Source organism: Enhydra lutris, unplaced genomic scaffold (genome assembly GCF_002288905.1).
Source record: "Enhydra lutris kenyoni isolate GAN:26980312 unplaced genomic scaffold, ASM228890v2 scaffoldscaffold10, whole genome shotgun sequence".
Lineage (NCBI taxonomy): Eukaryota > Metazoa > Chordata > Mammalia > Carnivora > Mustelidae > Enhydra > Enhydra lutris.
This window is the reverse complement of record NW_019154094.1, coordinates 24,319,858-24,333,127: the sequence shown is the minus strand read 5'-3', so window position 1 is coordinate 24,333,127 and position 13,270 is coordinate 24,319,858. Positions and strand designations below refer to the sequence as shown.

Here is a 13,270-nt window from a genome sequence, read left to right as displayed (position 1 = left end):
AGAGCCAGGGAAAGCACTTCGCCTTTCTCTCGGATCACAAAGAGGGGCGGGGCCGGGCGCAGGGGGCCGGGCGCTGGGGCGCAGGGAGGGGGGCCCCGGGGGGCCCGGTGGGGGCCGGTCGGGCCCGCCCCTCTCCTCCCTCGCGCCTCCTCCTTCTCCGACCTCCGCTGCCCGCGCGCGCTGGGCTCCCCCGCGCCGGGTTTCCTGTTTAAGATGGCGTCCCCCGCAGCAGCGCAGGCCCGGAAACTTCTGCGAGACCTGATGCTTCGGCCCCCGCTGCTGGCGGCCAGGTCTCAGGTGAGCGCGCCCGGTGGCAGGAGCCCCGCCGCCCTCCTCGCCGCCGCCTCTTCCCTCCTGGCGGCGAGGGCGCGGCGGTGCGGGCGCTGCACCCCTGGAAGCGACGCGCGGAGCGGCGCCCGGGCGCACGGGGGACTCCCTAGTTCCCCCCTCGGGTGTGGCTCCGGGGTCCAGGGGGGCGACACTTAGTCCTCAGCAGGGCTGTCGTCGGTTTCCCGGGCTCACGTGGAGAGCGCCGGCACGGCACCTGGCGCCGAGTGGCCAGTCAAGAAGTTCCTTGGGCCGGGTTTTGGAGTCCTGAGGTTTTATTATCTGCTTTGTCAGTTGAGCTTTGGGAACGTCTTGACCCTTGAGCGCGTTTGTTAGGCCACGTGATGAATATTCCTAGAAACTAACCCAGCCTGGTTGGTATTAGTTACTCACCTCCCTGAGGAACTTTCTACAGGGGGACTGCTTTGGCAGACTTCAGGACGCTTGAGTTGGTGAAATGCGGGGGGTCAAGGAGAAAAGTGGGAAATGCGCTCCCTCCTTTCAAGGAGCAGTCCGCCCCGTCACAAGCACGACACAGCATTGGCCCTGTCCACTTTCTTCTCCTTTGTGGAGAATAGAAACCTAGGGGAGCCCGGTTGGATGCTGAATAGCTAGCTGTTTGAGCTTGGCTTCCAGTGGATTTTACCTTCTCCAGAACGGTGAGAGTCGAAGTATTCAGAAGCCCTTTGGGGAGTTTTGAGTTGGTGATGACTCTTGGAGAAATCACTCAACTGCTCAATTTTTGATTCTCCGTAAATAACCTCTTTCCCCTTTGAACGAAAGGGCAATGTGGGGCTCAGCCACAGAGAGCAATGTCCTTGTTCATTTTTCCATTTTTAATGTATGAGAGGCAAATTATCACTCATGCAAATTTAACCAGGATATGCATAGTATAGTTTTTAGAAAAAAATGAAAAGATAGCTACTAATGATTTTTTGAGTTACTCTAAGCTTTGGCTAATTATAACACATGCAAGGTTTTTTTTTTTCCCCAGCCTTCTCTTTTCATTTCCTGACTTCTCATTTCTCTGTTTTTGTTAATGTAAATTTAAAAGGTGCTAATACGTATTACTGTAATATCCTTAATAGGCACTTGACAGTATGGTGGGATAGCAAAAGGAATGGCAGGTTTGTCTAATTAAAATCACTAATAACTATTGTAATAGAGTAAGGAGAATACCTCCAGGTGATCAAGTCCTATTCATTATTTAAGTGTTACAAAAAACAAGAACTGTGGCACTAACTATGAGTGTAGACTTGAATTGATGAGAAACATGGGGCCCAGGGCAGTGAAAACTCGAGCAAAGCAAGTAATTGTGCAGAGAGACTGAAGTGTTCAGCTGACATGTGATTGGGCTTCCTGCCTAACCAAGAAATGAAAGCCTGAATACAGCACTTTAGGGAATCTGGTTGGGGATGGATAGCTTTGGTTCAGTAAGAAGACTAGGTGAAAGGATCCATTACCTCACCCCATCTAGTAGCCTTGATTTACATTCCTTGTGGCCTAAGTGTTATCCCGTAAATACAAGGTTTCAAAGATGAGGATTTTTTTTTTTTAAGTTGGGAACAGTAGATAGTGTCCAAGACACTATCTTGCAAGCTGGACATTAGCAAGCATATAGTCCGACCAGCTCATTTCACTGGGGGAAAAAATCGAGGCGTAAAGAAGTTTAATGACTTGTTCAAGGTTTTAGTTTGTGGCAGAGTAGTTTAAGTTCCTATAACACCAGGCTGTTGCTTGGTGAGTATAGGCTTCCTCATGAAAGTGCATTATGTCAGTATTTAGGTTAGTCTGCATGCCAAATAGGAACTATATCACATCCGAGTCCTAGAACTACTAACACACATTCATTATTTCTATTTAAACATCTTAGAAATGACAATAATAGCTGAGCATTGCTCATGACTTGTAAGGAACTCTTCAAATTCTTGGATAGTTCTTAGTATTTACTCCATCTGAGTCTCCTTTGATGTTGTGCCTACCTATTCCCTTGACTGTGCAAACATTACAATGCACATGACCCCCACCCTTTTCCCCACAAAACCTAAAAATCCTAAGTGTCTAGAAATCTGTTGCCATTCTTGACTCAGACCTACTTTGTACTGGACCTTGGGCCAAGCTGTTGTGTGTACAGAGGTAAAAGGTCCTGTTTCTGCTTTAGAGAAGTAACTTTAACCACTCAGAAAGGTATACCCCTAGAATGATACTTTACCTACCACCTCCCATAGTTAAGTTTAACATTTGACACTTATTCCCAAGGCTTAAGGTCATTGACATTTTTTGTTTCCTCTGCTCTTGGCTTCAGTGTTTTGACTTATGACTGATGTTATATTTTTAGAGGGTCCCTTTAGCCACTTATTTTACATATATTTTTTATTCAGTCTATACGGTGGACAGGATTCTTCTAGGTGTTGATATTTAGGGTTAGTGAATAAAGCAGGCAGAGTACATGACCACATCATACTTTATTTTCATAGGGGTGGGGAAGGGTTTGACTTTTCATACACAAACAGTAAGATGATTTCTAGCTAGAGACAAAAGCAAAGAAGAGAATTAAACAGGATCATAGGATGGAGAATGACAAGCTTAGCCAAGAAGATAAGTGTTGATTAGATGGTCAAGGGAAACTCAGTTTGACAAAGTGGGGTTTTTAGTTTTGTTTTGGCCTAATTTTTTTATTGCAGTATAATGCATGTATTAAAAATGTACATATTGTAAGTGAATAGCTTGATGGGTTCTCACAAATTGAACATGCCCAGGTCACCCGAACCAGATAAAAAAAAAGCTCTTCATTTAGTAGTAACCCAGAGGGCCCCCTTATGCTCCTACTTGTCAGTACCTCCACCCTGGAAAGGGTAAGCAGTGCCCAGACTTACACCACCATTCCACCGTCTTGTTCCTTTTTGTATGTTCTGTAAATGGAATTGCACAATTTGGACTCACATTCTTAACATTATGTTTATGAGATCCTGGAGGTGACTTTTGACATTTGAGCTGAGAATTTAGTAACGAAAATTAGCCAGCCAGGTGAAACTCTGGGGAAGAGTGTATAGGGCAGAGAAGACAGCAAGTGCAAAGACCTTGAGGTGGGTGTGAGTTCAGCATGTTCAAGTAGTTAAAGAGGGGAACATGGTGGTCCTAATAGGCATCTGAGGTAGCTAGGGGCCAGATCAGGTGGGGATTTGCAGTGTCTGATAAGGAACTTGAAAGAGCCTAGAGTGGTTAAGTGACTTGCCCAGATTATTTGGCTTGTAAAAAATAGTTGGTCTGAACCCCAGTCCTGGTTGCTGAAAACAAGGCATTTAATCACTGTACTGTGTACTTCATATTATAGACCTAGGCTGGCTTTGAAACTTTTAGAGAGAATGTTTTGTGAACTCAGCACCCCAGTCAAGATCTAACCCCTGTTAGGGCTCTTTTCACAGATAAAGGACATGTTGCCATGTCCAAACCAGCCAGCTAGGAGAACAGGGTTTTGCGTTACATGGCAGTGTGATACAGCAAGGCACGGCCACAGTGGACACAGGGACTGACACAGAGCCCATTGCGTCGGTCATGTCTTAGGGGAAATCTTGGTCGAGGGCACAGAGTTTAAATAGCTAATTATAATTCTAAACCTGGTATTGTTGCCTCTTTTGTACATTTTTCCCTCTCATAATGGCAGGGTGAAGTTCACAGAGCTGCTCTGTTATGAGAGGAGCACAGACACTGTGGGAAACACTGCTATCAGGTCCGCACGTGTAGAATCATCATGTGGTTCTCCGTGAAGCCCAGAGCTGCTGTCCGGGAACTGAGAGAGGAATGCATAATGTTGGACGCGTCTGCTTAGACTTGCGCTCCTGCTGTTGTATACTTCAAAATGGATGGCTCCAGTTCAATTTTCTCCTCTTTCAGGAAGTAGGAGGAGAAAGATGGATGTGTGGCTTTTAGAAGTGAAGGCCTAAAGGTTCTGGGCAAGTCCTTATCAGCCAAATGAGGCTGTGGAGGCTGCGTTGGAAGTTGTGACTCACCTATATGTGCCTTCTTGCCTCAAAGAATTTTTTTTTTTTAGAGATGAAGTACAGCTGCAATTTCTGCTGTTAGAAAAGGAAATCTATTGTAGATAATTTAGAAGCTAAACTATTGACCTTCTGTGTGGGGAAGACCTTTGAGTGTCCCAAATTGGTTTTGTTTACTGTAAATGAAACTTACTTTTACCGGCCACTGATGGAGTGCACACACCCTGAGTAGTGAGAATTTTGCTGCCCCCGTATCCTAGCCCAGTTCTGTAGGCACAATGCCCAGAAAGTCCCTGAGATAATATCTCAGATCTTGGGGAGGAAGAGAGATTATGTAGGTAGCCTCAGATCATTTAGGCTTCAGTTCTCTTTACTACTCAGTGTGGAATTGTCACTTGATTTATCGCTTTCTGTTACTCGATGGAAATGTTTTGCCTGGAGAACTTGAGACACTTGTACACATTTGAGCAAATGGTAAAATCAATATACTAATGAAATTTTGGGAAATAATACTCAAGTTAGTCTGGTGAAGAAGATGGAGGTGGGGAGGGCATTCCCGGTGGAGGGGGCTGCATGCAAAGACAGAGGACAGAGAGAAGGTGGGGAGATCAGAGGACTCACTGCCCCCAGTCTGGTACCGAGAAGGGAAAGGCAGGTGAGAAACGGAAGGGGAGGGCTGACGGTCATCTTTTAGGCAAATGAGGAAAGAGGATAAGCTGTAGAAAGCCTAGAACTCAGCGTGCATAGAACTCCATAACCAAAAGACTTGCCATTTAGTTCATTTTCTGAGTACTTAGTCTGTGCCCAGTGCTCTTTAGTGTAAGCTCCCTGAGGTTGGAAGCTATATTGATTTAGTTCTTCCCTGTAAATTCAGTGCTTAAGAGACTGCTGGACATATAGGTGCACCTCATTGATGAACACTGTGTGACTGAGTGAATGCAGAAAGGAGATGCAGGGGCCTGCCCTCAGGGGGCTTAGAGTTTGGTGGCAAAATTGGCATGTAAGCCAGTAATTATACCAGGCGGTGTAGCTGCAATAAAGCTGTGTTGCTGGTCTTCTAAGGCACTACTTCTTCCTGCATCGGGGCACCTGTTGTGCCCTCCCTCTGACACGCCATTCACTCTGATCTCAGGCGGTGTTCCCTTCTTCCACTCGCCTCTCCAACTCAATGTTTAATCTTCAGACCAGGCTTTCTCTCATTATTTTATCTGATTCTCCCTCACCCTGGGGATTATTCTCTGCCCCTTTCTTGCTTTACTTAGTAGTTTATAACACTTTACCTGGCGGTTTACTCTGTGTGTGTGTTTGTGTATTTATTTATGGTCGGTCTTCCTCACTTTCCTCCAAGTAAAGCTTGTAAGCTCTGTGAGGCCAGGGATTTTCTTACACACCACAGTTTCCCTGGTTGGCCTGACTAGGTATTCAATAAGATTTTATGGTCCCAGTGAGTGGGTGGGGTACTCAGAGAATAGCCAGAGGCAAGTAACAGAAGTGGAGCGATGATGCAGATGATGATGCAGATAATTGAGTCACGAGAGGAAGGAAGGGGATGTAGAAAGTCTGCTTGTGAAAGGGCTTTCATAATAGGACTGTTCATTCCATATGTGCCTGAGACCCATGCGGAGTGATGGCGCCGCGTTATTTCTTTAAGCCTTGCAACATTACTGCAGAGAAGGTTGTACTGTCTTCATGATACATGTAAGGGAACAGGCGTCCAGGGGTCACAGAGTCATCTGCTTAAAATCACAGTGCCCGGGAGTCACCTGCCTCATGCTGACAAGCCACTTAGGCTGTTGAAACATTAAGCTGTATTAAAGGGTCCTCTTGGGGCTGAACTGGCCGGTTGCACTGATGCTTACGTTTCCTCATCTCTTGCCCTGAGTGGCAGGCACCTTTGGTTCTTTGGACTCATGCTGACTCAGGTGTACTAATCAGTGCTGCACGGTTGTCCTCTCCAGGCTCTTACCTGACTCTGTCCTCCCCTGCTTTAGAGTCTGGGAAACAGACTAACAGAGGAGGAAAGGGTATGAATTCGGCATTCAGATAGAACTAAGTTGAAATCCTGGGTCTGCCAGGTTCTTGCTTTGCAAGTTATTGAACCTGGCTGAACCTCTATTTATTGTTCTCTGAAAAGGAATAATTTGTGTAGATGGTTACAAAGAGTACATTTGACATTATAATGATATAGTTGGCTCACAATGATTAATTCTCTTGCAATGAATTTGAAGCTAAATTTACTTTCATTTTTCTTAGGCTTTATTAAGCTAGAAACATTTTCCTTTCTCAGATCTGATAAACATGTATTGTTTGCTGCCATCTCAGGGTTAGGCACCAACTTGGTGTTTCCATATGTTTTATTTCACTTAATCCTTGCAACAACCATATGAGACAGAGGTGATTTTTTTTCTGTTTGCATCTGGGGAACTTGAGGCTCAGAGAATCCAAGGCCTGCCTCCTGGGCTCCAGCTGTTTATTACTGCACAGATGGCATGAAGTGAAGTTCTGTAGAGGCCCAAGGTAGCAATGGGGAAGGTCATATGGAGAGCTCAGTTGCACCCCCTGGATGTGGCTCGTTCTAGAAATGTTTGCACATGTTGGTGTTGACTTAGGAGTAATGGCTTCTAGATCTCATATGCATCAAAAATTTGGGGTGGGAGGCCACTTAAAGAATAGACCATAGTCAAAACATGTACCAAAGGGCAGACAGATGCATGCTTCACTGTCTGCCCAACTCCAAAGCACTGCCCAGAGGGTTTCAGGAATGCTGGAGAAGCTGTGAAATGGCATTGCCTTTGCAGGTGGGCTTTGGGGAATGCTAATGGAGGATGAACTGGTATTCTGAGTTCAGACTTTGATCAGGGTGCTGATATCATGGCCAGCTTTTACCTCTTTCTAGAAATGGTTAAAAAAACTACAGCACCAGTCATGAAGGCATACATTCCTCATGTTTAACTCTGAAATTTATTTTTATTTTAAAATTGGAGTGATTTGATGTAATATATCAATTGTTCCTGGAGACCTGGCAAAGCATTAGGAGTGGGTCTCTGTAAGTGCGGGACCTGAGTGGGGGTGGGATGTGGGTCTGGAATCTCTTTTCCCACCACTCTGCACTTCTTGTGCTTGATCTGTTTCCATTTGGGACTGTCTGAGTCCCAGAGTTTTGACTCGTGGGCACTGTGGAATTTCAGGAGGGATTTTGAGCTGTCTTGTGGATTTTGAGGTGGGGGAGCAGTTGGAGATGAGGCTGGGGACATCAGCAGGGGCAGGCACCATTCTGCTGGTCCTGGTGGGTCTGGTAGTGGAGTTGAGGTTTATTCTTGAGGGCAGTGGGGAGTCACTGAAGAGTTAGTGAGGCAACGGGGCAGTTTTATGCGTTAGCACACCCTTTCTGCATAGAGGATGAAGAGGGCTAGAGGAATCCAAGCAAGGTGATTATTTGGGGGACTGTTGAACTGATTCAGTGGCAGTAATGATTATGTCAGGAGACTGGCTAAATCAGGACTGGGATCAGACTGCCTCGGTCTAAGTCTTGCCTTTAACACTGATAATTTTTGTGATCTGTAACAATAATAATTTTTTTTTAAAGATTTTATTTATTTTAGAGAGAAAGAGAGTGTGTGTGTGTGTGTGTGTGTGCAAACAGAGGGAGGGGCAGAGGGAGGGGGAGAGAGAGAGAATCTCAGGCAGGTTCTGAACTGAGCGTGGGACCTGACATGGCTCTTGATCCCACAACCCTGAGATCATGACCTGAGCCCAAAGCAGAAGCTGGATGCTTAACTGACTGTACCATCCAAGTGCCCCCGTGATTACATATTTTATTATGAGATTAGCTTTTTCTCATTTCAGTATCTCTGAAAACTAGATTTTTTTTTGCACACTTGTGATTGACAGGTTTCTTTCTTTTTTTTTTTTTTTCTCCTGTGATACATAAAATGGGAGAAGACAGGGGCTTGAACAAAATTAGGGTGACTGCATAATTTATAGTTTATTGCCAAATTGGGATACCTTGAGAGTGAATGTGAGCACTGTGAGTATCTATACTAGGGCAGCAGGTATAACAGAAACCAAGACTGTCTCTGGAAAACTCTAACTGAATTGGACTGAATGTTGATAATGGGGATAGAAGAGAAAGATGGGCATTATTAAGGCAGTAGACTGGACAGGGGCCACCGTTTCCATGCTGGGTCCCCATTGCTGGCTTTTCTTTATCCTGTGCTGAAAGCACAATGGTGATAAAGGCTGTTTACCATCCCTGAGTGGAGAGGGTGTGCGGAACCAGTCTAGTTAAAAAATATCTTGCTTATCTTTACTCCTAGAACCATGTACTTTGTCCCTGTGCCCAAGTGTTCTCTGAACTCTTAGTTATGGCCCCAGGAAAGGAACATGTAAATAAAAGAAGAACTCAAAAGCCCCTAAATCTGCCTCCCTTACCAAGCACATGTATCTAAGACTGAGTTTAGTGAGAGTGACACACTTTCCCCAGCCCCAAGCCCCAGGCCTTTTCTGATGTTAATGACATCATGGTCTTGTTGAAATGGTGCTGTGTGGCTTAGTTATTTCCTTCTATGCTCTCTGGCTTGTGTGGGCGGTTCTGTTGCATCTTGAGTCTGCTTTAGTTAAAGAGACCTGCTTGGACGTATCTCCAGGAAAATAAAAGGTTTATTGAAAGGGAAATGGACTAGAACTCAAGACCAGTCTTTGGTGTTGGTTCTTCCGTGCCTTTTCCACTCATCGTGGTTACATCTCTTTATAATTTCTACCTGCGCATGTTTTTTTAGAATTTTATTTAAATTCAGTTAATTAATATATATTATTAGTTTCAGAGGTAGACTTCAGTGATTCATCACTTGCATGTAACACCCAGTGTTCATTACATCATGTGTCCTCCTTAATGTCCATCACCCAGTTACCCCATCCGCACACTCACACCCATCTCCCCTCCAGTAAACCTCCATTTGTTTCCTATAGTTAAGAGCCCCTTATGGTTTGTCTCCCTCTCTGAATTTGTCTCATTTTATTTTTCCCTCCCTACCGCTATGATCCTCTGTTTTGTTTCTTAAATTCCCCATGAGTGAGATCATGTGATAATTGCCTTTCTCTGGTTGACTTATTTCGCCTAGCATAATAACCTTTGTTGCAAATGGTAAGATTTCATTTTTTGTGGCTGAATAATATTCCATTACACACACACACACACACACACACACACACACACACACCACATCTTTATCCATTCATCTGTCTATGGACATCTGGGCTCTTTCCATATTTGGGCTATTGTGAACACTGCTGCTATAAACATTGGGGTACCTGTACATGATTTTGATTGTCCATTCCCATGCCTACTATAGCCCCGTATCTCCCAAACATCATCCAGCTTCTGTCTCCCAGGATGTTATATTTCTAATAAGAAAATCTGATTTGTCTAGCTCATCCTTTTGTATTCAGGTTTAGATCACTGGCCAGCTGAAAGAATGACTATTTTGTATAAAGTATCTTCCTCCATCCTACAGCACGTGGCTGAGGTGGGGAGGTCTTAGGAACAGCACCCTGGCTGCCCCAAGTAGCAGAGCTCAGGGTGCAGTGCTGATGAGGAGGCCTGATCTCTATTTAGAGCATCACGATATTTTCCATCCTTCATGAATTGCTGCTAACCCGTCTTGTTTTCTCTAAGATCACATGTTCATGGTTGCTTTTTTCCCTTTTTCACATTTTCAACTTTCTGAAGATTTTCTTACTATTCACCTTTTTGATCTGTGTTGGACTACTTTACCATACTTGAAGGTGATGGCAGTGGGACTTGTTTTAGACTGTTTTCTTATGATTAAAATGAAAAGTATTTTTCAGAAAGAAACTATTAAATGGGAAAATGGGGTATCATGAGAAGTCAACTCATATATCCAAATAGTCAAACAGAATAGCCAAACAATTTCTAAGATATATATAGACAGTGGGCTTCATACAGGCCCAGAACACTTCCTTAGCTGTGCTTGAAACAATATTCTGAGTTGAAGTACTCAACTTATCTTGGTTTACCTCCATTTTATGCTTCCCAAAGAATGAGCTTCTTACTGGGCAGGGCTTCCTTTAAGCCACCTGCACAGGCTACTTGTTCCCATATCAGTCCCTGGTGCAGTCAGCTGGGACTCAGGGGGCAGGGTTCATTTCATTCAGACCCATGGTCTTGTGAAAATTATTTACATATTTTATTTGTAAGACACACGTTTCTTCACCCACATTTCAACATCTCTGAATTCCAAATATATTTTATACTTGTGTCATAGATTGATTTGCATGTTTTTCCCAGTGGTACATAAAAGTGGTACAAAAAATTGTTGGTTGTTAATTTGATGAAATTACCCTGTGCCTGAGTTTCCTCAACTGCAAAATGGGGAGAGTTACTGTACTCACCTCCTGCAGTTGCACTGCGCATTAACTGAACTCATGCACACCATCTTAGCACTGTGCCTTAAATTATCAATAAACATTAGTGATTGGTTTTGGGATTATTATTGCAAACTAGAATCAGAAAGGCTTTATTTTCATAGATCTTTCCCTACCATTCCTCTAAATCCCCTTAGTGCCTCAGTTTGCAAGGAAGATGAGCAGTGGAAGCCCAGAGTAGAGAATCAGAAGAGTCAAGGTGGGCAATGATACGAAAGGAGAGAGAGGCTCCTTGTGGTGCCTTGTGTGTGCTCAGGAATAGAGGAATAAAATGAAGCCTCTTGGGAAAAGGACTTTCTTGACCTCACCACCGATTGCGAGATTTTTAGCTTTATCAGAAAATACTACTTTTTGCCAGATCAATGGGGATCTCTTCACATTTGTATAATGAAACTCTGGTATCTTTTGCTTATTGCCCTCATCTTCTGATTCTGCTCTCCTAATTGCTATCAAGATGCTGTAGTTAAAACTGCCTGGACTTTGAAGGACTTATTTGGGTTATCTTACCTTTGAAAAGGGGAGGAAAACCACATTCAATATGCACTCTCGTTCCAGCCTTAGGGCTTACGTAGGCCTTAAATAAGTAATATAAAGAAAGCTGAAAGTTATTAATTATTTTTGATTAAGGAGATAAACTATTAATGGGGAGTGTTTCTTTGTTATGATTCACAACTCTTTTTAAAGCGATGTGTCATTAAACCTGAAAACCAACAATACTGGGAAAAGAAGAATGAATTTTTTAGTTGTTAACATTTTAATAATTAGCATGAAAAAATAAATGTGCTATTTGGCTAATTAGGAGAGCTAGATAAATTTGAGATGGTGAAGTTATAAACTGGTTACCCTCACTAATTGAAAAATGATGAAGAAAGGTTGAATGACTAAGTGTTGAGTAGTCTCCTTTGAAATGGAAGCAGAAGTCTTATGATTGGTCATTTGGGGTGGCCGAGCCTTAGGATATAGATTCTGACACCAATTCAGATGGGTTTTCTAACACCACCAAGTGATTTTCCAACACCAGTTGGGTGTCCTATAATTCATCTCCATTCTGACACTGTTTACTGGAGATAACCTCAGATCCCACATGTTAAGGATTTAGTCCTAAAACTGCTGGCTCCTGGCTCCCCCTGCCAATCTCAAGTCCAGATTGTCTCCTGTGCTTCTGACGAACCATAGATTGGAGGTTCCCTTGGTTCCCCCCACCTCAGGTTCCATCAGTTTCCTAGAGCAGTTATAGAATTTAGAGAAACATTTTACTTACTAGATTATTACTGGTATATTACAGGCTATATCTCAAGAACAGCCAGGTGGAAGAGATGACTAGGGCAAGATATGTAAGTAGAGGTGAACAGCTTCAATGCACTGAGTGCACCACTGTCCCCAAAACTCCATGTGTTCACCAAATGCAAAGCTCTCAGAAGCCCATAGGTCAGGCATTTTTCTGGAGACCTTATACATAAGCATGATTGATTAAATCTCTGACCACTGGTGATTGAACTCGGTCTCCAGACCCTCCCACCTCCCCTAAGAGGGATGGGACTGAAAGCTCTAACCGTCTGATCACTTGCTTGGTTCCCCTAGCAACCAGTGCCCATCCTCAGGTGGGGTCCAAAAGTCACCTTGTGCACATAACAAGAAGACATCTTTATCACTCTCATCACTTAGGACCAGGATTTTTAGGAGCTCCACACCAGGACCATGGATGAAGTCCAAATATGCATTTCTTACTATGAATCACGATATCACAGGTACTTTTAGGATTGGAGTACCCGATCCAAAACTCCTAGCAGGGATATTGTGAATGTAATGGATGCTTTCTTTTTTGTCTGATAAAGGTTTATGGTGAGGCTTTTATGAGTGGTATAAAATTGATTTTATAACTATATTTTATATAAAATATAATTTTAATGTGAGGGAAAACACACAGAGTTAAAGCTTCAGATAGAGATGAGAGAAAATTATTAAGTTTCCTTTTCCATTAAAGGGCCATGTGTGAGTATGACATTTCATTTATCTTAATATTGACAGTATATCAATAATGTTATGTCTACTGCAATCCACAAGTTCCAGTATTTCTTTCTTGAAGATATTTTGTTCTCTGCTACAGGGTGAATCTATTTCCCCACACATACTTCAAAGGCTTTTTTAATAGGTCAGAAAAGAATCCCTTTACTGGAACTTTGAAGTTCTAAATAAGCAATATTGTTGTAATTTAAGTAAAATTAATTATGAATGCAAAGCAGTGTTTTTGTGATTGAATTTAGGATGTTAAGGGAGGTAGCAAAGGAACTGCATTTTTTTTTTAAAGATTTTTTATTTATTTATTTGACAGAGAGAGATCACAAGTAGACAGAGAGGCAGGCAGAGAGAGAGAGAGAGAGAGGGAAGCAGGCTCCCCGCTGAGCAGAGAGCCCGATGCGGGACTCGATCCCAGGACCCTGAGATCATGACCTGAGCCGAAGGCAGCGGCTTAACCCATTGAGCCACCCAGGCGCCCAAAA

General features: G+C 43.4%; 1 protein-coding gene across 1 annotated transcript in view; it reads left to right on the top strand.

Annotated features, from left to right (window-relative positions):
* Positions 1-204: 204 nt before the first annotated feature.
* The window catches only part of LOC111144203 (succinate-CoA ligase GDP-forming beta subunit), a 272,842-nt gene continuing 259,776 nt past the window's right edge, over positions 205-13,270 (top strand). The window contains exon 1 of the mRNA XM_022498414.1: positions 205-297. Coding sequence (XP_022354122.1) covers positions 214-297 — 84 coding nt within the window. The 5' untranslated portion in view covers positions 205-213. The remainder of the gene's footprint in view (positions 298-13,270) is intronic.